This window comes from Carcharhinus amblyrhynchos, unplaced genomic scaffold (assembly GCF_965287045.1).
Source record: "Carcharhinus amblyrhynchos unplaced genomic scaffold, sCarAmb.v2.hapA scaffold_65, whole genome shotgun sequence".
Taxonomy (NCBI): Eukaryota; Metazoa; Chordata; class Chondrichthyes; order Carcharhiniformes; family Carcharhinidae; genus Carcharhinus; species Carcharhinus amblyrhynchos.
Window position 1 is genome coordinate 391,780 of NW_027649805.1, and position 23,926 is coordinate 415,705.

The window sequence follows — 23,926 nt, forward strand, 5'->3', positions numbered from 1 at the left end:
CATAGCGACAATGCTCCCACCATTAGAGCCAGAGAGTCTACTTATACAATGTAAGCGAGGAAACTGGGAGATAAAGGGCATACAAATGACCACGGATAAAGATGTACATCGAAGAGTTCCCTTGGGATCCAACTTGATCTCCGCCCTTACACTTAGGAGAGGAGGGAAACACGAGAAGCTAACCAGCTCATCTGCCCTCCTAGTGACACACCATTAAACGTCCACATCCTGTGAATAAATAAAAAACACCTCTTCCACAAATCTGTTTTCATTGCTATTGCAGCTGTGGAAACTAAGGTAAATAAATCTCTAGAGAGGGTAAGACACCTGAGGTTTGGAACTCAGATACACATCTTTCAGAACCGACTGAAGGGGCAACCTGCAGAAAGGCAGATATTAATCAGTCTCACAAGAAAATGACAACACGGAGAGGTTGCTATCCATTGTGCGTATATCTTTTTAAAGACAAGATCACAGAGCATCTGGAGATAGAAATGAAATCCTAACAAATAGGCCACATGGCTTTATGAAGGTGGGGAGGGCGGGGAGGACGAGGAGGAGGAGGAGATGATCTTTCCAATGCAACTGGCTGCTGTGAGAAAGTGCCAGAGGGTTTAATAGAAGTGAGGCAGTGAGTTTGGTGTGCACGGATTTTAGTAAGGTCTTTGTTATCGGATCTCTAGAAAAATCAGAAATTTAATGACAAACCAATGGAAACATGCATCACATCAAAGCAGCAGTCCCAGTGAGATTCAGTGTCCATCAGGCATTTGACTGGCATGCAGCAGAGAACTGCTGCTAAATTTGAGGCTGTTTGCTCTCCATACAGGCAGGAGCTGCTGCCAAGAATGCACCCACAGAAAGGGCTTGAATTACCAAGGGAGCCATAGTGATCTACAGCATGGACTCACAAGCACACACACACAGAATATATTAAATGAATATATTAAATAGCTGGACAAATGAATATATGAAATAGCTGGACAGTTTAGACTAAAACTGGAAAGCTGGGAATGGGATCAAATTTTAAGAAATGTAAATATTGCAAGATTAGTGACAGTCCCAAAGATTGGCAAAATTTTAGAAAGCTGCTAAGACAGACTAAAAGAAGGTAAATTAGTGTACAAAAACAGAGCAAAAGCTTCTACAAGTATGTAAAAAAGAAAAGAATAGTGATGAACTTAGTCTCTTCAGAGGGCAAGGCTGGGAAATTAATAATTGGAAACAAGGAAAATGACAAGAGGATTTTGTATCTGGCTTCACCGTAGATGACAAGAAGTATCCTAAGAATAATAGAAAAGCAGGAGGCAAGAGAGAGAGATAGAGAGAGAGAAACTCAAAACAATGATCAAGAAGAAAGGTATGAGGAAATCTAATGGGACTTAAGGCTGATAAGTACCCTGAATGTGATCTCCTGCATCCAAGGGTCCGAAAGGAAGTGGCTGCAGAAATAGTAGAACTTCCAAAGTTCCCTCAATTCAGTAATGGTCTAGTTGAGTGGAACACCACTAGTCAAGAACAAGAGACAGAAAGCAGGAAAATACAGGCCAATCAGTTTGACATCTGATATTGAGAAAATAGAAGAGATCCATTAAGGAGGTAATAGCAGGACATTTTGAACATCACATTACAATCAGGCAGAGTCAACATGGTTTTGCAGACGAGAAATGGTATTTGCAAATTTGAGTTATTTGAAGGTGTTGGAAGAGAAAATGATTTGGAAGAAAATGTAACTGGTCTGATTTGCAAGTTCACAGATGACACAAAAATTGATGGAGTTGTGAATAGTGAAGAAAATTGTCAGAGGATACAGGAAGGTATAGACTGGTTGGAGACTTGGAAGTTGGAGTTTAACCCAGGCAAGTAAGAGATAATGCAAGGTCTAATGCAGGTGGGAGTTATACAGTAAATGATAGTAACCTTAGGAGTATTGACAGGCAGAGGGATCTGGGCGTACATGTCCATCAATCACAAAAGGGACAAAGCAGATGGAGAAGATTGTCCAGGCGACTTATGGCATGCTTGCCTTCGAAGGTCATGCTGCAGCTGTAGAGAGCCTTAGTTAGGCCTCATTTGGAATACTGTGTACAATTCTGGTCGTTACACTATCAGAATAATGTGGATGCTTTGGAGAGGGTACAGAAGAGATTTACTAGGATGTTGTCTGGTCTAGAAGGTATTAGCTATGAGGAGAGGTTGGATAAACGTGGTTTGTTCTCACTGGAACGACAAAGGTTAAGGGGTGACCTGATGAGAAGTTTACAAGATTTTGAGCGGCATGGACAGAGTGGGTAGTCAGATGACTTTTCTACCCTAGGAGGAAATAAACACTAGGGGACACAGGTTAAAGCATGTGGGGAAAAGTTTAGAGGACATGGCAGGGCAAGTTTGTTTTTGAAACAGAGGGTGCTGAATGTCTGGTACACACTGCCCAGGGAGGTGGTGGGAGCAGGTACGATGGCTGCATTTAAGGGGCAACTAGACGAATACATGAATAGGATGGAAACGTCATTTAATATGGTTTTAGTTTAGGCAGGCATCATGATCAGCACAGGCTTGGAAGGCCAGAGGGCCTTCTGTGCTGTACTGTTCTTTGTTCTGTAACAAGTTGAGTGGATAAATGGAGGGCCAGTAGATGGATTTTCAAAGGTGTTTAAATAAGTGTCATGTCAAAGGTTACTGTGCAAGAGCTCATGGTATTGGGGGTGATATATTGGCTCACAGGAAAGAGTCGGAATTTTCGCCGGGTCATTTTTAGGTTGTCTAACTGCAACTTGTGGAGTGTTACAGGGATTAGTACTGGGTCCTCAACTGTTTACAATCTATATTCATGACTTGAATGGAAGAACAGATTGTGTCATAGCCAAAGATTTGATAATGACACAACAATAGGTAGGAAAGTAAGTTGTGAAGAGGACCAAATAAATCTTTAATCTGGTGTTGTAAGAGTTCTTACCGTACTGCAAGGAGAATCGCCACATTCAGGACAGGGAAAGGAGGGGCCAGAAGAGATCCTGCTGATTAAGTGTGTGGATATGTCTGAACATTCAAGCACTGACGCAAATGAATTTACTGTGAAGTCTGTGTGGAAACCTCAAGATTGTGAAAGATGTACTAGAAAGTGTGTTGTTGGGTGGGGAGTTTTCTGTAAACTGCCTGTCGCCATTTTAAAGTACAACTGTCACATATAATAATTCTGATTCAGTAAATGAATCCCAAAAAGTAGCATGGAATGGAATTGTGTATCTGCTCCACACCTGTGTGCAGACTTTGTTCCTGTCCCCTGCTGGACTAGGTTCTTCTTGTCAGGAAGTTTCACACACTCCACAGGGAAGCAAAAAATTCCTGCTTTTCCTGATTCTGCCACTTGTGTTTGAATGTTGTCTAAGCCTCAAAAAAAGCAAATCAAAGGCTGTTCATTCTGAGTGTTGTAGCTGTGATAAAATCTTAGGATGAATGCCAAAATCAAGGTGGTTACAGATCAATAAGAGCTTTCAATCTGTTGAGCTGACTCTCCCAAGTACAGTAATGGAACAGAATACTTCTGACCACAGACGAAAAGTTGCCCAAGTTGCATGACACACTCAAACATAATAAACAATGCTAACAAAGAGAGGTTTCAGTACAGTATGACTAATTATCCCCACCCAACCTCTCGAGTCCTGCAAAGCCTTTTTTGCTTCCGATAATCGTTCAAAATAGAAGACCATTCAGCCCATCAAGCCTATTCTGCCATTCATTAAGATCATTACTGATCTGATAGTGGTCTTAATTCCCCTTTCTTCCTATCCTCATTGCCCTCCGCTCTTTTATCAAAAATCTAACTAACTTCACTTTGAATATATTCAGTGACACTGCCTCATCTGCTCCCTGGGATACAGAATTTGAGAGACTAATTTCATGGACAAATGACTCAAATTCCTCCTCACCTTGATCTTAAATGGTACATTCCTGAATTTTAAACTGTGCCCTCCAGTTCGAGGTTCCTCAACAAGTGGATACATCTTAGCATCTACTTTATCAAGCCCCCGCGGAATCTTATGTTTCAAAAAGATTACCCCTCATTCATCTAAACACCAGCTAAGAATCACCCAACCTTTCTTCGTAAGGCCAACCCTTCATTCCAAAATCAGTCCACTGAATGCTCTCTGACCAGCTTCCATTGCCAATATATCCATCCTTAGGTAAGGAAACCAGAACTGTACACAGTACTCCAGTACGGTTCACCAATGCCCTGCACAGTTGTAGCCAAGCTTCCCTTACAACCTGCATGTCAACACTTTCGCGATTCATGTAAGGTTACCCAAATCCCTTTGGGCTGCAACATCTCTCTCCATTTAAATAATATTTTGCTTTTCTATTCTTCCCGCTAAAGTGAACAGCCTCACATTTTTTTCACATTATACTCACATGATAACTTTTTTCTGTTCATTTAACCCATCCTTACCCCTTTGTAGCCTTCCGGACGTCATAGAACATAGGAAAAGTACAGCACAAACAGGCTCTTCAGCCCACAAGCAGGCTTACCTATAGCCCTCAATCCTATTAAGTCTCATGTACTCATCTAGAAGTCTCTTAAAAGACCCTATCGAATCTGCCTCCACCACCACCGACGGCAGCCGATTCCACTCACCCACCACCCTTTGAGTGAAAAACTTACCTCTGATATCTCCTCTGTTCCTACTCCCCAGCACCTTAAACCTGTGTCCTCTTGTGGCAGCCATTTCAGCCCTGGGAAACAGCCTCTAAGATTCCACTCAATCAATACCTCTCATCATCTTATACATCTCTATCAGTCCCCTCTCATCCTTCGTCTCTCCAAGGAGAAAAGACCAAGCTCTCTCAACCTATCTTCATAAGGCATGCCACCCAATCCAGGCAACATCCTTGTAAATCTCCTCTGCACCCTCTCAATGGCTTCCACATCCTTCCTGTAATGAGGCAACCAGAACTGAGTACAGTACTCCAAGTGGGGTCTGACCAGGGTCTTATAAAGCTGCAGCATTATCTCCCAAATCCTAAACTCAATCCCTCAATTGATGAAGGCCAGTACACCATACGCCTTCTTAACCACATCCTCCACCTGCAAAGCCAATTTGAGTGTCCTATGAACTCAGACCCCAAGGTCTTTCTGATCTTCCACACTGCTAAGAGCCTTAATGTTATATTCCTTCATCCCATTGGGCCTGCCAAAATGAACCACCACACACTTATCCAGGTTGAAGTCCATCTGCCACTTCTCTGCCCAGTCTTGCATCCTATCAATGTCTTGCTGCAACTTCTGACATCCCTCCACACTATCCACAACACCTCCAACTTTGGCAAACTTACCAACCCATCCCTTCACTTTCTCATCCAGGTCATTTATAAAGATCACAAACAGCAAGGATCCCAGAACAGATCCCTGGGGCACTCCACTGGTGACCGACCCCCATGCAGAAAAAGACCCATCCACAAGCACTCTCTGCCTTCTGCAGGCAAGCCAGTTCTGGATCCACAAAGCAACATCCCCTTGGATCCCATGCCCCCTCACTTTCTCAAGATGTCTTGCATGGGGGACCTTATTGAACGCCTTGCTGAAGTCCATATAAACCACATCTTCTGCTCTTCCTTCGTCAATGTGTTTAGTCACATCTTCAAAAAACTCAACCAGGCTCATAAGGCACGATCTGCCTTTAACAAAGCCGTGCTGACTACTTTTGATCATACTATACTTCTCTAAATATTCATAAATCCTGTCTCTCAGGATCCTCTCCATCAACTTACCAACCACTGAGGTTTGACTCACTGGTCGATAATTTCCTGGGCTATCTCTATTCCCTTTCTTGAATAAAAGGAACCACATCCACAATCCTCCAAAACCTCTCCCGTCTCCATTGATGACGCAAAGATCATCACCAGAGGCTCTGCAATCGCTTCCCTCAACTCCCACAATGACCTGGGGTACATCCCATCCGGTCCTGGCGACTTATCTAACTTGATGCTATTCAAAAGCTCCAACACATCCTCTTTCTTAATGTCAACGTACTCAATCTTTTCAGTCCACTGCAAGCTTGCACTACAACCACCAAGATCCTTTTCCACCGTGAATACCAAAGTAAAGTATTCATTAAACACCTCTGCTATTTCTACTGATTCTATACAAATTTTCACACCGTCACACTTTATAGGTCCTATTCCTTCACATCTCATCCTTTTACTCTTCACATATTTGTAGAATGCCTTAGGGTTTTCCTTAATCTTACCTGTCAAGGCCTTCTCATGACCCCTTCTGGGTCTCCTAATATCCTTCTTAAGTTCCTTCCTACTAGCTGTATACTCCTCTAGATCCCTAACATTACCTAGCTCCCTGAACCTTTTGCATGCTTTTATTTTCTTTTTGTCTAGATTCGTTACAACTTTTGCGCATCACAGTTCCTGTAACCTACCAAAACCTCCCTGTCTCATCGGAACGTTGTCGTGCAGAACTCCAGACAAATATACCCTGAAAATCTGCTCCATTACTTCGGCACATTTCCCCGAGAAAACCTCCTTCCAATTTACGCCTCTAATTTTCTGCCTGATGGCTTCATATTTCCCCTTACTCCAGATAAACACTTTCCTAGCTTGTCTGATCCTAATCTCTCTCCAATGCTAGTGTAAAGGAGATAGAGTTATGATCACTATCCCCAAAATGTTCTCCCACTGAGAGGTCTGACACCTGACCAGGTTTGTTTCCCAATACCAGAGCAAGTACAGCCTCTCCTCTTGTAAGCTTATCCACATAATGTGTCAAAAAACCCTCCTGAACACACCTAACAAACTCCTCCCCATCTAAACCCCCTACCCTAGGGAGATTCTTGAGAAGGTGAGAGGGCATGGGATCCAAGGGGCTTTGGCCTTGTGGATCCAGAACTGACTTGCCTGCAGAAGGCAGAGAGTGGTTGTGGATGGGTCTTTTTCTGCATAGAGGTCCGTCACCAGTGGAGTGCTCCAGGGATCTGTTCTAGGACCCTTGCTGTTTGTCATTTTCATAAATGACCTGGATGAGAAAGTGGAGGGATGGGTTAGTAAGTTCGCCGACGATATAAAGGTTGGTGGTGTTGTGGATAGTCTGGAGGGATATCAGAAGTTGCAGCGTGACATAGATAGGACACAAGACTGGGTGGAGAAGTGGCAGATAGACTTCAACGTGGATAAATGTATAGTGGTTCATTTTGGCAGGACCAACAGGATGCAGGAGAACAATATCAAGGGTGGGAGTCTTAGCTGGGTTGAACAGCAGAAGAATCTTGGGGTCCGGGTCCACAGGACTCTTAAATCGGCCTCGCAGGTGGAGGATGTGGTTAAGAAGGCGTATGGTGTACTGGCCTTCATTAATCGAGGGATTGAGTTTAGGAGTCAGGAGGTAATGCTGCAACTTTATAGGACCCTTGTCAGACCCCACTTGGAGTACTGTGTGCAGTTCTGGTCGCCTCACTACAGGAAGGATGTGGAAGCTATTGAGAGGGTGCAGAGGAGATTTAAAAGGATGTTGCCTGGATTGGGAGGCATGCCTTATGAAGATAGGTTGAGGGAGCTAGGTCTCTTCTCTCTGGAGAGACGAAGGTTGAGAGGCGACCTGAAAGAGGTTTATAAAATGTTGAGAGGAATAGATAGGGTGGATTCTTGGAGGCTATTTCCCAGGGTTGGGATGGTCGCTATGAGAGGACACAAGTTTAAGGTGCTGGGAAGCAAGTACAGAGGTGATTTTAGGGGAAAGTTTTTCATTCAGAGGGTGGTGAGTGAGTGGAATCGGCTGCCATCGGTGGTGGTAGAGGCGAACTCGCTGGGGTCTTTTAAAAGACTTCTGGATGAGTATATGGGATCTAATGGCATTGGAAGTTACAGATAGTTCTATGGCTTGGTAGGTATAGATGTGATCGGCGCAACTTGTGGGCCGAAGGGCCTGTTTGTGCTGTAGTGTTCTATGATATTTGGGAAATTAAAGTCTCCCATCACGACAACTCTATTATTACATCTCTCCAGGATCTGTTTCCCCATCTGCACCTCAACGTCCCTGTTACTGTTGGGCGGCCTATAGAAAACACCCAGTAAAGTCATGGACCCCTTCCTGTTCCGGACTTCCACCCACAGAGACTCTGTAGACAATCCCTCCACGGTGTCCGCCTTTTCTACAGCTGTGACACTATCTTTGATCAACAGTGCCACTCCCCCGCCTCTTTTGTCTCCCTCCGTCCCTGTCCCTCCTGAAACATCCAAAACCCGGCACTTGAAGTATCCAGTCCTGTCCCTGAGTCATCCAAGTCCCTGTAATGGCCACCACATCACATTTCCAAGTAACGATCCATGCTCTAAGATCATTCACTTTGTTTACAACACTCCTTGCATTAAAATACACACATCTCAAAGCTGCGGCCTGAGCGCTCCCCTTCTCCATCACCTGCCTATCCTCCCTCTCACACTGTCAACAATCTCTCTATTTGCAAGCTAACCTCCTCTCTCCCAGTCACTTCATTTCGATTCCCACCCCTCAACCATTCTAGTTTAACTCTCCCCAGTAGCCTTAACAAACCTTCCCGCCAGGATATTGGTCCCCCTGGGATTCAAGTGCAACCCATCCTTTTTGTACAGGTCACACCTGCCCCTAAAGAGGTCCCAATGATCCAGAAACCTGAATCTCTGCCCCCTGCTCCAATCCCTCAGCCACGCATTTATCCTCCACCTCATTCCATTCCTACTCTCACTTTCCCGTGGTGCAGGCAGCAATCCCGAGATTACTACCTTTGTGTTCCTCCTGCTCAACTCGCTACCTAACTCCCTGTATTCTCTTTCCATGACCCCTTCCCTTTTCCTACCTATGTCAGTGGTACCAATATGTACCATGACCTCTGGCTTCTCTCCCTCCCATATCAGGATTTCTGGGACGCGACCAGAAACATCCCGGATCCCGGCACCAGGGAGACAAACTACGATCCAAGTTTCCCGTCTGCCTCCACAAAGTCACCTGTCCGACCCCTCACTGTAGAGTCCCCATCGCTACTGCTTTCCTCCTCCTTTCCTTACCCTTCTGAGCTACAGGGCCGAACTCCACGCCGGGGGCATGGCCACTGCTGCTTCCACCAGGTAGGCTGCCCCCCCAACAATACTCAAAGAATTTGCATGTTTCTTCACTCACATCCACAGGGTCCCAGCACGACCAGATACTTATTTCCAGGGCACATGTTGAAAACTCAGCAACCCTCTACAAGCTGTCTTCCTCACTTCAATATTCAAGTTGAAACACGCAACAGATTTTAAGTTAACTGAATCAGAGACTTGAGTCAAAACTGCACCCTTTGTCTCCTGTGGCTGAATTCCAGAGTTTTCACTTACAGTCAGGGTTCAAAAGCAAGATCATTTTTAAAAAAAACATGGATTATTACAGTCTCATCTCAATACTTCCACTGCTATCAGGACTCAAGGTCCTGTTCGGATCTGGACCAAGAACAGGAATGCATGTTTAGGAGAACAAGTAGCTATCAGGAAAGATGGGGTGAGGGAGATTTGCTGAATGCAAGGATTGGAGAAAGGGCACGTCTGGGAGTGGGAGGGGCTGTAAGTCAGAGGGCCAGTGAGGGAAAGAATTCGCAAGGTCACAAAATGGCAATGCAGATGGAGAAGGTAGTTAAGAAGGCATACTGCATACTTGCCTTTATTGGCCAGGGCACTGAGTTTAAAAATTGGCAAGTCATGTTGCAGCTTTATAGAACCTTAGTTAGGCAGCACTTGGAAGATAGTGTTCAATTCTGGTCTCCACACTACCAGAAGGATGTGGAGGCTTTGGAAAGGGTAATTTCTTTGGAAAGAAAAGATTTATCAGGATGTTGCTTGGTATGGAGGGCATTAGCTATGAGGAGAGGTTGGAGAAACATGGTTTGTTCCCACTGGAACGACAGAGGTTGAAGGCAGACCTGATAGAAGTCTACAAAATTATGAGAGGCATGGACAGAGTGGACAGTCAGAAACTTTTTCCCATAGTGGAAGAGTCAATTACTAGGGGGCACAGGTTTAAGGTGCAAGGTTTAAAAGAGATATACAAGGTAGATTTCTTTTTTACACAGAGTGGATGCCTGGAAATCGTTGCTGGGGGATGCAGTGTAAGTGGATACGGCAGTGATTCTTAAGGGGCATCTTGACAAATACACAAATAGGATGGGAATAGAGGGATATGGTCACCAGAAGGATAGGGGGTTTTAGTTCAGTCAGGCAGCATGGTCGGTGCAGGCTTGTAGAGTTGAAGGGCCTGTTCCTGTGCTGTAATTTTCTTTGTTCTTTGTTATTCTTTGTCAAGAGGGTAGACAGCAAGGTATCTGGTGAGCAGGAGGTTTGGGAAACTGGCTCAGCATCAATCAGCAGGCAAGCTGAATGTTACCATATTTCTTTTCCATTATTAAACTTTTATTTAAAAGATATTTCATTTATCAATATTTTATTTGTGTCACAAAGTTAAGTTTATTAGTCACAAGTAAGCTTACATTAACACTGCAATGAAGTTACTGTGAAAATCCCCTAGTCACCACACTCCGATGCCTGTTTGGGTACATCGAGGGAGAATTTAGCATGGCCAATGCACCCAACCAGCATATCTTTCAGAATGTGGGAGGAAGCCAGAGCATCCAGAGGAAACCCACGGGGAGAATGTCCAAAGTCCACACAAACAGTGACCCAAGCTGGGTATTGAACCTGCATCCCTGGCGCTGTGTGGCAGCCTTGCTAACCACTGTGCCACCCATGAAATTTAGCAGTGTAAAGTGCTGCAACTTAAGGGTACAATGTATTTTTTTCTGATGAGGAACACTATATAGAACTGAACCACAGCATATACATCGGGTTTAATGGAAAATATGATTCACAAAATTGCTTCAGTCACAAATCTCAGGATTGCAATTCAAACTCTATGTGAGGACTTACTATATTTATTATGCATCCCCTAGCTGCCCTCAAGAGAGTGGCAATGAGTTAACTTCTTGAACTGCTGAAGTCCATGAGGTGTAAGTACACCCACACTGCTATTAGGGAGGGAGTTTCAGGACAGTGAAGGAACAGTGATATATTTCCAAATCAGGACGGCGCGTGGCTTGGAGGGGACTTTGCATATGGTGGTGGTGTTTCCTGCAATCTGCTGCCCTTGTCCTTCTAATTGCTGGAGGTAATGAGTTTAGAGTGGTGAAGGAGGAGTATTTCAAAGTTGCTACAGTGCATCTTGTAGATGGTACACTTTGCTGTACCATCCAAACAGGATATCAAAATGCTTGCTTTATGTTGGATTCTCCTGGCTGCCATGCTACATGGTCAATACATCTGCTGAAACCCAAGCAGGCTGTTGCTAAGAGTCATAGAGGTTTACAGCGTGGAAACAGGCCCTTTGGCCCAACTTGTCCGTGGCCCCCCACCTCCCATTTTTTTAAAACCCCGAAGCTAGTCCCAATTGCCCACGTTTGGCCCATATCTCTTGGTACCCATCTTATCCATGTAACTGGCTAAATGTTTTTTAAAAGATAAAATTGTACCCACCTCCACTACTACCTCTGGCAGCTCGATCCAGACAGTCACCATCCTGTGTATGAAAACAGTGCCACTCTGAACTCCTTGTATTTCTCCCCTCTCACTTTAAACCCATGTGCTCTAGTTTTAGACTCCCCTATCTTTGGGAAAAGATATTGACTAGCTGATCTATGCCCCTCATTATTTTATAGACCTCTTAAGATCACCCCTCAGCTTTCTATGCTCCAGAGGAAAAAAAGCCTGTCCATCCAGCCTCTCCTTATAACCCAAACCATCAAGTTCTGGTAGCATCCTAGTAAATCTGCATTTTCCTAGTTTAATAATATCCTATAATAAACTGACCAGAATTGCACACAGTATTCCAGGTATAGCCGTACCAATATCTTGTACAAATTCAACAAGACGTCCCACCTCCTGTATTCAATGTTCTGATCGATGAAACCAAGCATGCCGAATGCCTTCTTCACCACTCTATCCACCTGTGACTCCACTTTCAAGGAGCTATGAACATGTACCCCTAGATCTCTCTGTTCTGTAACTCTCCCCAGTGCCCTACCATTAACTGAGTAAGTCCTGCCCTGGTTCAATCTACCAAAATGCATCACCTTGCATTTGTCTAAATTAAACTCCATCTGCCATTCGTCAGCCCACTGGCCCAATTGATCAAGATCCAGTTGCAATCTGAGATAGTTTTCGTCACTGTCTACTATGCCACCAATCTTGGTGCCATGTGCAAACCTACTAACCATGCGTCCTGCATTCTCATCCAAATTATTAATATAAATGACAAATAACAGTGGACCCAGCACCTATCCCTGAGGCACACTGCTGGTCAAAGGCCTCCAGTTTGAAAAACATCCCCCTATAACCACCTCACCACCACTGGCTTCTGTCATCAAGATGTGGAGATGCTGGTGTTGGACTTGGATAAGCACAGTAAGAAGTCTCACAACACCAGGTTAAAGGCCAACAGGTTTATTTGATAGCACAAATTCCTCACCTGATGAAGGAGCTTGAGGCTCCAAAAGCTAGTGCTGCCAATTTTGTATCCATTTAGTTATCTCATCCTGGATCCTGTGAGATTTAACCTTATGCAACAACCTACCATGTGGTACCTTGTCAAAGGCCTTGCTAAAGTCCATGTAGACAACATCAACTGCACTGCCCTCATCTACCTTCTTGGTTACCTCTTCAAAAAACTCAATCAAATTTGTGAGACATGATTTTCCATTCAAAGCCATGCTGACTGTCCCTAATCAGTCCTTGCATCTATAAATGCCTATAGTCCCTGTCTCTCAAAATACCTTCCAACAACTTACCCACCATGGATGAGAGGCTCATTGGCCTGTAGCTCTTTTTAAACAAAGGCACAACATTTGCCACCCTCCAATCTTCAATCACCTCACCTGTGATTATCGATGATTTAAATATCTCTACTGGGGACCTGTAATTTCCTCCCTAGCCTCCCACAATGTCCTGGGATATATTTCATCAGGTCCCAAGAATTTACCTATCTTGATGCACTTTAAGACTTCCAACACCTTCTTCTCTGTGATGTGCATATTCCTCAAGATATCACTATTTATTTCCCCAGGTTCCCTAACAGTTGGCCTTCCCCCAATTTCAAATTTTAACTTTTGGTCCAGACCTATTATTCTCCATAGTTATCTTAAAACTGTTTTTCTCAAAAGTAAATACTGATGAGAAATATTCATTTAGGATCTCATCCATTTCTTGTGGATTAGCACAGATGACCTTGTTGATCCTTAAGAGGTCCTCCTCTCTCCCTTGTTACTCTCTTGTCCTTTATGTATTTATAGAAGCACTTTGGATTCTCCTTTGCCTTTTCAGCCAAAACAATCTCATATCTGCTTTTTGCCCTCCTGATTTTTCTCAATTCTACTCCTACATCCCCTATACTCTTCAAGAGATTCATTTGATCCCAGCTGCCTATGTACGTCATGTGCCTCTTTGTTCTTCTTCATCAGGGCCTCAATATCCCGAGTCAGTCAGGGTTCCTGACTTCTGCCAGCCTTGTCTTTCGCTCTAAGAGGAATGTGTTTATTCTGAACCCTGGTTAAAACACTTTTGAAAACCTGTCACATACCAGATGTCCCTTTTCCTTCCCACAGATTCCCCCAATTAAAACTTTGGAAAGTTCCTGCCTGATATCATCAAAATTGGCCTTGCCCCAATTTTGAATTTTAACTTTTGGTCCAGACCTATCATTCTCCATAGTTATCTTAAAACTAATAGAATTATGGTCACTGGACCCAAAGTGATCCCTCACTAACACTTCTGTCACCTGCCCTTCCTTATTTCCCAAGAGGAGGTCAGGTTTTGTCCCTTCTCTAGTCAGGCCATCCACACAACGAGAAATTCCTCCTGAACACACTCAACAAATTTCTCTCCATCCAACCCTCTAATACTATGGCTGTCCCAGTCAATGTTGGGAAAGTTAAAATTCCCATTATTACTATCCTATTTTTCTTGGAGCTATCTGTAATCTCCTTACATATTTGCTCCTCAATTTCCCACCAACTGTTTGGGGGCCTACAGTCCAACCCTATCAAAGTGATTTTTCCCTCTTATTTCTCAGTTCTACCCACATAGACTCAGTGGCCAAACCCTCGGATATATCCCTTCTCAGTACGGCCGTGATGCTTCTCCTAATCAAAAGTGCAACTCTTCCTTGTCTCTTACCTCCTTTCTATCTTTAGTATAGCATCTGTACCCTGGAACATTGAGCTGCCAGTCCTGTCGCTCCCTTAGCCATGTTTCAGTAATTGCTATAATATCCCAGTCCCTCGTACCCATCCATGCCCTGAGTTCATCTGCCTTGCCCATCAGGCCTCTTGCATTGAAATAAATGCAGTTTAATCTGGACTTCCCTTGCTCTCTGTCTTGCTTCTGTCTGATCTGTCTGGTACTAGGATTACTGACACTGCCTTTATTACTTAATGTTCTCTCTTTAACTTCTGTGCTGTCCTCAAACTTCTCTTCTGTCTCCCCACTGCTTTCGATCCCACCCCCCCCCACCAAACTAGTTTAAACGCTCTTGAGTGGCTTTAGCAAATCTTCCTTTCAGTTGCTGAAAGTAAGCGTGCAGGTACAGCTGGCAGTGACAAAGGCAAATCTAAGCTGCCACTTAAAGCTGTAATTCCCTTTAGTCAACAGCAGGTGACAGGGAGAGGATTGAGAGATGATACAACATCCTAAAGAGATGGAAAAGTCAGGAATTGGGATTATTCACTTAAATTATCTGAACATCAATCACCAAGTAGAGGGGAAACAAAGTTTTGCCACTGACATTTACTAAACGGAGTCAGCTTCACGGCACTTCACTGCATTGGGGCATGGCTTTCAATGCCATATTTATTTTCAAAGCTCTGTGGGAGTTTAAGATAACAGTTCAGTAACTGATGCGAACACTCACCCCATTTCATATTGCCTGCAGCAGGCTTCTCTGAAGTCAGTCACTGGTGACAGCTCTGCATGGATCGGCTGCCCATTGAACCAGCGATTATTCAGATCATTCACAGCCTTTTCTGCATCTTCTTCATGGCGAAACTGAACAGAAGAAAAGTAGTCAGAGAACTTAAACAAAGAGGACAGAGCTCAGAGATACTTAGCCACCAAAGATCCAAAAGGAAACAGAGCAAAACATCCCACCAACATGACCATGGATAGAAAGCTGGTTAGCAGACAGGAAGCAAAGATTGACATAAGTGTGGCATTTCCTGATTGGCAATCAGTAACTAGCTGGGTTCCACAGGGATCTGTGCCAGGACCCCAGCTGTTCACATTATATATTAATGATTTGGAAAGAGGGAACTGAATGTATTATCTCCAAATCTGCAGGTAATACAAAGTTAGGTGGGAGAATGAGCTGTGAGGAGGATGCGGAGATGTTTCCATGTGATTTGGATAGGCTGACTATGTGAGCATCTGCATGGGAGATAAAGAATAATGTGGATAAATGTGATGTTTCCACTTTGGTAGCAATAACAGGAAGACAGATTATTTGAATGGGTGTAAACTGAGAGAGGGGGATACTCAGCGAGACCTTGGAGTCCTCATGCACCTGTCACTGAAAATAAGCGTACAGGTACAGCAGGCAGTAAAGAAGGCAAATGGTATGTTGGCTTTCATAGCGAGAGGATTTGAGTATAGGGATAGGGATGTTTTACTGCAATTGTATAGGACATTGGTGAGACCACACCTGGGGCAGCTATTTAAGGGTAAATCCACATCCCATATTGTGGTGGTCTTTTAAAAGTCAGTTAACAATTCAGGACCATGTATGTCCCTGCAAAAATGAATAAATATGGTAAGATTCAGGAACCCTGAATGATAAGAAGTTGTGAGCTTAGTGAAAAAGGAGGCATACATTAATTTCAGAAAATTGAAAACTGATAAGGCTGTTGAGGAATACAAACATAGCAGCAAAGAGCTTAAACAGGGATTCAGGAGGGCAAAAAGGGGCCATGAAATGTCCTTGGGAGGCAAGATTAAGGAGAATCTCCAGGCTTTTTACGTGTATATAAGGAGGAAGAGGGTAGCAAAGGAAACCCAGGTTGATAAGGTTGTTAAGGCGGCGAACGGTGTGTTAGCTTTTATTGGTAGAGGGATTGAATTTCGGAGCCACGAGGTCACGTTGCAGCTGTACAAAACTCTGGTGCGGCCGCACTTTGAGTATTGCGTACAGTTCTGGTCACCACATTATAAGAAAGATGTGGAAGCATTGGAAAGGGTGCAGAGGAGATTTACCAGGATGTTGCCTGGTATGCTGGGAAGGTCTTATGAGGAAAGGCTGAGGGACTTGAGGTTGTTTTCGTTAGAAAGAGGGAGGTTAAGAGGTGACCTAATTGAGGAGTACAAGATGATCAGAGGATTAGATAGGGTGGACAGTGAGAGCCTTTTTCCTCGGACGGTGATGGCTAACACAAGGGGACATAGCTTTAAATTGAGGTGTGATAAATATAGGACAGATGTCAGAGGTAGGTTCTTTATCAGAGGGTAGTAAGGGCGTAGAATGCCCTGCCTGCAGTTGTAGACTCGCGAACTTTAAAGGGCGTTCAAATGGTCAGTGGATAGGCATATGGATAACATGGGAATAGTTTAGGTTAGAGGGTCATTAGATTGGTTCCACTGGTCGGTGCAACATTGAGGGCTGAAGGGCCTGTTCTTCGAAAGGGTAGGTCCACTCAAGGGCAGTGGAGGAAATGTGCGTGGAGTCAGATGAGTTGGGAGAGGTCCTTAACGAGTACTTTGCATCAGTATTCGCAAAGGAGAAGGATGTGATGGATGGTGAATATCGAAAGGAGGATGTTAACATTCTCAGACATGTTGGGATAAAAAGGGAGGAGGTATTGGAGGTTTTGAAAAACATTAAGGTGGAAAAATCCCCAGGGCCAGTTAGGGTTTATCCCAGAATACTGAGAGAGACGGGCAGAAATTGCTGAGGCCTTGCCCAAAACTTTTGTATCCTCTTCAGTCGTGGGTGAGGTACCAGAGGATTGGAGAGTAGCTAGTATTGTTCCTCTTGCATTGGTGGTGGGGAAATTATTGGAGAATATTCTTAGGGATAGGATGTACTCACTTCTGGAAGAGAATAGGCTTATTTGTAATAGCATGGTTTTGTGAAGGGAAGATCATGTCTCTCAAACTTGATTTGAGTTCTTTGAGGAAGTGACAAGAAAAATTGACCAGGGCAGGGCAGTGGGTGTTGTACACATGGACTTTAGTAAAGCCTTTGATAAGGTTCCTCATGGCAGGCTGATACAGAAGGTGAAATCATATGGAATTCAAGGTAAGCTGGCAAAATGGGTACAAACTGACATGGGCATAGAAAGCAGAGAGCAGCAGTGGAAGGGTACCTTTACTTCTAATTGGAGGTCTATGACAAGCAATGTTTCACAAGGATCAGTGCTGGAGCCTCAGCCGTTTGTAATGTATATACATGATTTGGGGGAAAATGTAGATAGTCTGATCAGTAAGTTTGCAGATGATACAAAAATTGAGGGAGTAGCAGATAACGAGGATCATCAGAGTATATAAATCAGACGGAAACCTAGGCCGAAAGATGGCAGATGGAATTTAACCCAGAAAAATGTGAGGTAATGCAACTTGGAAGGTCTACTGTAGAAGGCAAGTATACAGTAAATGGTAGAGCCTTTAGAAATATTAGCATACAGAGGGGTCTAGGTGTGCGAATGCAGTTCCCTGAAGGTGGCAACTCAGGCGGACAAAGAGGTCGAGAAAGCGTATGGCATGCTGGCCTTCATTGGCTAGGGCTTTGGAGTAGATAGGCTAAGCGAGTGGGCAAGGACCTGGCAGATGGAATACAATGTTGGCAAGTGTGCGGTTATCCACTTTTGCAGGAATAATAGTAGGAGGGACTACTATTTAAAGGGCGAAAAGCTGCAGCATGCTACGGTGCAGAGGGACCTGGGGGTCCTTGTGCATGAGTTGCAAAAACCCAGCCTACGGGTGCAGCAGGTGATCAGGAAGGCGAATGGGATGCTGGCCTTCATAGCGAGGGGGTTTGAATATAAAAGTAGGGAGGTCTTGCTGCAACTGTACAGGGTACTGGTGGGGCCGCAGCTGGAGTACTGTGCGCAGTTTTGGTCACCACACTTGCGCAAGGATATTTTGGCCTTAGAGGGAGTGCAGAGGAGGTTCACTAGGCTGATACCGGAGTTGAGGGGGTTGAACTACGAAGAGAGGCTTGTACTCGTTGGAGTTTAGAAGGATGAGGGGGGATCTTATTGAGAAGTATAAGATGATGAAGGGGATGGATAGGGTAGAGGTTGAGAGGTTCTTCCCACTCAGAAAGGACAGCAGGACTAGAGGACACAGCCTCAAGATAAGGGAGGGGGCAGTTTAGATTGGAGTTGAGGAGGAACTTCTTCACTCAAAGGGTGGTGAATCTCTGGAATTCTCTGCCCGTTGAAGTGGTGGAGGCTACCTCGCTAAATATATTTAAGACGCAGGTAGATAGGTTTTTGGTAGGCAAGGGGATTAAGGGTTATGGGGAGAAAGCGGGAAAGTGGGTCAGCCGTGATCTTATTGAATGGCGGGGCAAGCTCGAGGGGCTAGATGGCCTGCTCCTGCTCCTATTTCTTATGTTCTTATATGAATTGGAAAATCATGTTGCAGCTGTATAAGACTTTAGTTAGGCTGGATTTAGAATATTGTGAATAATTCTGGTCGCCACACAACCGGAAGGATGTTAATGCATTGGAAAGGGTGCAGGAGAGATTTACCAGGATGTTGCCTGGTTTGGAGGATACGGACTATGAAGAAAGGTTGAACAAATTTTTTGTTTTCATTGGAGCGGCAGAGGATGAGGGGGACCTGATAGAGGTTTACAAGATTATGACAGGCTTGGCTAGAGTGGACAATCAGAATCTTTTTCTCAGGGTCGAAGGGTCAATTACTCGGGGGCATGGGTTGAAAATGAAAGAGAGAAAGAGATGCAAGGAGCAAGTTTTTCACATAGAACATTACAGCGCAGAACAGGCCCTTCGGCCCACGATGTTGCACCGACCAGTTAAAAAACAATGACCCTCTAACCTAAACCAATCCCTTTCCATCCATAAATCTATCCATGGATCTCTTAAACGCCCCCAAACTAGGCGCATCCACAACTGCAGCAGGCAGGGCATTCCAATCCCTCACCACCTTCTGGGTAAAGAACCTACCCCTGACATCCGTCCTATAACTACCCCCCCTTAATTTAAAGCTATGCCCCCTCATGCTAGCTTTCTCCATCCGAGGAAAAATGCTATCACTGTCTACCCTATCTAAACCTCTAATCATCTTATATGTTTCAATAAGGTCCCCTCGCAGCCGCCTTCTTTCTAATGAAAACAACCTCAAATCCCTCAGTCTCTCCTCATAGGACCTCCCCTCCATACCAGGCAACATCCTGGTAAACCTCCTCTGCACCCTCTCCAAAGCCTCCACATCCTTCCTATAATGTGGGGACCAGAACTGCACACAGTACTCCAAGTGCGGACGCACCAGAGTTTTGTACAGTTGCAACATGACGCTGCGGCTCTTAAATTCAATCCCCCTACCAATAAACGCCAAGACACCGTATGCCTTCCTAACAACCCTATCTACTTGATTCCCAACTTTCAGGGATCTATGTACACATATACCTAGATCCCTCTGTTCATCCACACTATTCAGAGTCCTACCGTTAGCATAGAGATTGTGAATGCCTGGAACGCGCTGCAAACAGATTCTATAACAATGTCCAAGAGGCATCTGGATAGATATATGAATAGGCAGGGAATGGAGGGATATGGACTACATAGAGGCAAGAAAACGTTAGATTAGAGAGAGATCTGTGTTAGCACAGACTTAGTGGGCTGAAGGGCCTGTTCCTGTGTTGTACTGTTGTTTGTTCTAGTGTGTGTAGTTTTGGTGCCTTTATCTGTGGAAGGATGCCCTTATTCTAGAGGGAGTATAGCAAAAGATTACCAGGCTAATTCCTGGGAAGGCAGATCTGTCATATGGAGAGAGACTAAGTCAATTAGGGCTACATTCACTGGAGTTTAGAAGACAGAGGGGATCTCATAGAAACTCAAAATTCTAACAGGGTTAGGCAGGGTAGGTTCAGAAAGAATGTTCTCAATGGTGGGAGGTCCAGAACTAAGGGTCATAGTTTGAGGATAAGGGGTAAAGCCCTTAGGACTGAGGTGAGGAGAAATGTCTTCACTAATGGGTGGCAAGCGTGTGGAATTTACTATCACAGAAAGTAGTTGAGACCAAAACACCTGATTTTAAGAAGAAATTAAATATAGCTCTTGGGGCTAAAGGGATCAAGGGATGTGTGGGGGGGGGGTCAGGATATTGAACTCAATGATCAGCCATGATCAAGATGAATGGTGGAACACGCTTGAAGGGCCGAATGGCCTACTCCTGCTTCTAGTTTCTATGACAAACACAACCAAGAAGCCTCATTGGCAAAGCTCCAGCTTTACAACACTTAATACAGCCACCAAGGACTGATGAATGGATGCATGGGATTGAGGGTGATTTAGCAGTTTGGATCAGGAATTGGCTAGCTGATAGAAGACAGAGGGTGATGGTTGATGGGAAATATTCAACCTGGAGTTCAGTTACAAGTGGTGTACCTCAGGGATGTGTTTCAGGGCCACTGCTGTTTGTCATTTTCATAAATGACCTAGATGAGGGTGTAGAAGGATGGGTTAGTAAATTTGCGGATGACACTAAAGTCAGAGGAGTTGTAGACAGTGAGGATGGATGTTACAGTTTGCAGACATAGATAAGCTGCAGAGCTGGGCCGAGAGGTGGCAAATGGAGTTTAATGTGAAAAAGTGTGAGGTGATTCACTTTGGAAGGAGTAACAGGATTACAGAATATTGGGCTAACGGAAAGGTTCTTGGTAGTGTCGACGAGCAGAGAGATCTCGGGGTACATGTGCATAGCTCCCTGAAAGTTGGCACCCGGGTTGATAAGGTTGTTAAGAAGGTGTACGGTGTGTTAGCTTTTATTGGTAGAGGGATTGAATTTCGGAGCCGTGAGATCATGTTACAACTGTACAAAACTCTGGTGCGGCCGCACTTGGAGTATTGTGTACAGTTCTGGTCACCGCATTATAAGAAAGATGTGGAGGCATTGGAAAGGGTGCAGAGGAGGTTTACCAGGATGTTGCCTGGTATGGTGGGAAGGTCTTATGAGGAAAGGCTGAGGGACTTGAGGCTGTTTTCGTTAGAGGGAAGAAGGTTAAGAGGTGACCTAATTGAGGCATACAAGATGATCAGAGGATTAATAGGGTGGACAGTGAGAACCTTTTTCCTCAGATGGTGATGGCTGACACGAGGGGATATAGCTTTAAATTGAGGTGTGATAATTATAGGACAGATGTCAGAGATAGGTTCTTTACCCAGAGGGTAGTAAGGGTGTGGAATGCCCTGTTCTAAAGTAGTGGACTCACCAACTTTAGAACATAGAACACTACAGCACAAACAGGCCCTTCGGCCCACAAGTTGCACCGATCACATCTATACCTACTAAGCCACAGACCTATCTATAACCCCCAGTCCCATTAGATCCCATATACTCATCCAGAAGTCTTTTAAAAGACCCCAGCGAGTTCGCCTCCACCATCACTGACGGCAGCTGATTCCATTCACTCACCACCCTCTGAGTGAAAAACTTACCCCTAACATCTCCTCTGTACTTGCTTCCCTGCACCTTAAATCTGTGTCCTCTCGTAGTTACCATTTCAGCCCTGGGAAATAGCCTCTGAGAATCCACCCTATCTATTCCTCTCAACATTTTATAAACCTCTATCAGGTCGCCTCTCAACCCTCATCTCTCCAGGGAGAAGAGTCCCAGCTCCCTCAACCTATCCTCATAAGGCATGCCTCCCAATCCAAGCAACATCCTTGTAAATCTTCTCTGCACTCTTTCAATAGCTTCCACGTCCTTCCTATAGTGAGGCGACCAGAACTGCGCACAGTTAAAGGGCGTTCAAATGGCCATTGAATAGACATATCCAAGAGTTACCTGGATAGTCACATGAGCAGGCTGGGAATGGAGGGATACAAATAAATGGTCTAGTTGGACCAATGAGTGGCACAGGCTTGGAAGGCCGAAGGGCCTGTTTCCTGTGCTGCACTGTTCTTTGTTCATATGGATAATACTGGAATAGTTTAGGTTAGAAGGTCATTAGATTGGTTCCACTGGTCGGCGCAACATCGAGGGCCGAAGGGCCTGTACTGGGCTGTAATGTTCTATGAAGGGGTTACTATTTCAAAGTGCAGAAATTCTCACCTTTACATAGACATTTCCAACCAAGTGATCACCCAGATTGTCGCAGACATTCATCTCTTCAATTTCACCGTATTTTTCCTCCATTTCTGTGAACACTTCCTATCGACAAAAGACAATACAGCAGTTAGGCATTTCAGGATTAGAGCAGGATGCTATCAAATTAGACTGCCAAATTTCCAACAACACAATCTATACTACGTGAGAAATGGAGTGCTGATTGGTTGGCAAATTGGCTGCAATTGATTGAAAGCACCGGGAAGACACTGTCCCTTTTGCACTGCTGCCTCACAGCACCAGGGACCTGGGTTCAATTCTCAGCTTGGGTCACCGTCTGTGTGGAGTCTGCTCGGGTTTCCTCCCAGTCTGAAAGACATATTGGTTAGGTACACTGATCCAAACAGGCGCTGGAGTGTGGCGACTAGGGGAACTTTATGGTAACTTCGTTGCAGTGTTAATGTAAGCCTTACTTGTAACTAATAAATAAACTTTAACCTTTATTTGTGTATTGAAAAGAAAGATGCAATGTCAGGAGATATTCCTTTTGCCTGCGGAGGACATATTTCTAAATATTAGAATATGTAGCTTCCAGCAAGCTTAAATGCAAACCTGCTAAGGCTATGCCGGGAGGTTTAAACTGATTCGGAGGGGGGGTGGGATCCTGAGTGGAGGGGTTGAAAGTGAGGGGGGCATAGATGGGGACTGCAATGCACGGCATCGCAGGGGTGGGGTGGAGCAGGGTTTGAAATGCGTATACTTTAATGCGAGGAGTATTCGCAATAAAGTGGATGAACTTGCAGCGTGGATCAGTACCTGGGACTTCGATGTTGTGGCCATTTCAGAGACATGGATAGAGCAGGGGCAGGAATGGTTGTTGCAGGTGCCGGGGTTCAAATGTTTTAGTCGGAGTAGAGGAGGAGGTAGAAGTGGGGGAAGGGTAGCATTATTGGTCAGGGACTGTATCACAGTGTCAGAGAGGAAGTTTGATGAGGACTTGTCTGTTGAGGTAGTATGGGCGGAGATTAGAAATAGGAGAGGGGAGGTCACCCTGTTGGGAGTCTTTTATAGACCTCCAAAAAGTTCTAGAGAGGTTGAGGAAAGGATTGCGGAGACGATCCTGGTTAGGAGTGAAAGTAATAGGGTAATTGTTGTGGGGGATTTTAACTTTACTAATATTGATTGGAATTGCTATAGCTCTAGCTCGTTAGAGGGGTCAGTTTTTGTACATAGCGTGCAGGAAGGTTTTTTGACTCAGTATGCTGATAGGCCAACTAGAGGTGAGGCTATATTGGATTTGGTGCTGGGAAATGAGCCAGACCAGGTGCTAGACTTGGAAGTTGGTGTGCATTTTGGTGATAGTGACCACAATTCGGTTATGTTCACCTTAGTGATGGGAAGGGATAGGCATGAACCTCGGGCCAGTGGTTTTAGCTGGGGGAAGGGTAATTATGAGGCTATTAGGAGAGAACTAGGAAGCATAGGTTGGACTAGGAGATTACAGGGACTGGGAACGTCCGAAATGTGGAGTTTTTTCAAGGAGCAGCTACTGCGAGTCCGTGATAGGTATGTCCCTGTCAGGCAAGGAGGA

At 44.6% G+C, this 23,926-nt stretch overlaps 1 protein-coding gene across 3 annotated transcripts in view; it reads right to left on the reverse strand.

The window, feature by feature from the left end:
- Window positions 1-23,926, reverse strand: part of u2af1 (U2 small nuclear RNA auxiliary factor 1) — a 93,939-nt gene that overhangs the window by 14,306 nt on the left and 55,707 nt on the right. For all 3 annotated transcript variants that reach the window (XM_080182550.1, XM_080182549.1, XM_080182552.1), the window contains exons 5-6: window positions 22,342-22,440; window positions 14,963-15,096 (exon numbers count right to left, since the gene is read on the reverse strand). In XM_080182550.1, coding sequence (XP_080038676.1) covers window positions 14,963-15,096; window positions 22,342-22,440 — 233 coding nt within the window. The remainder of the gene's footprint in view (window positions 1-14,962; window positions 15,097-22,341; window positions 22,441-23,926) is intronic.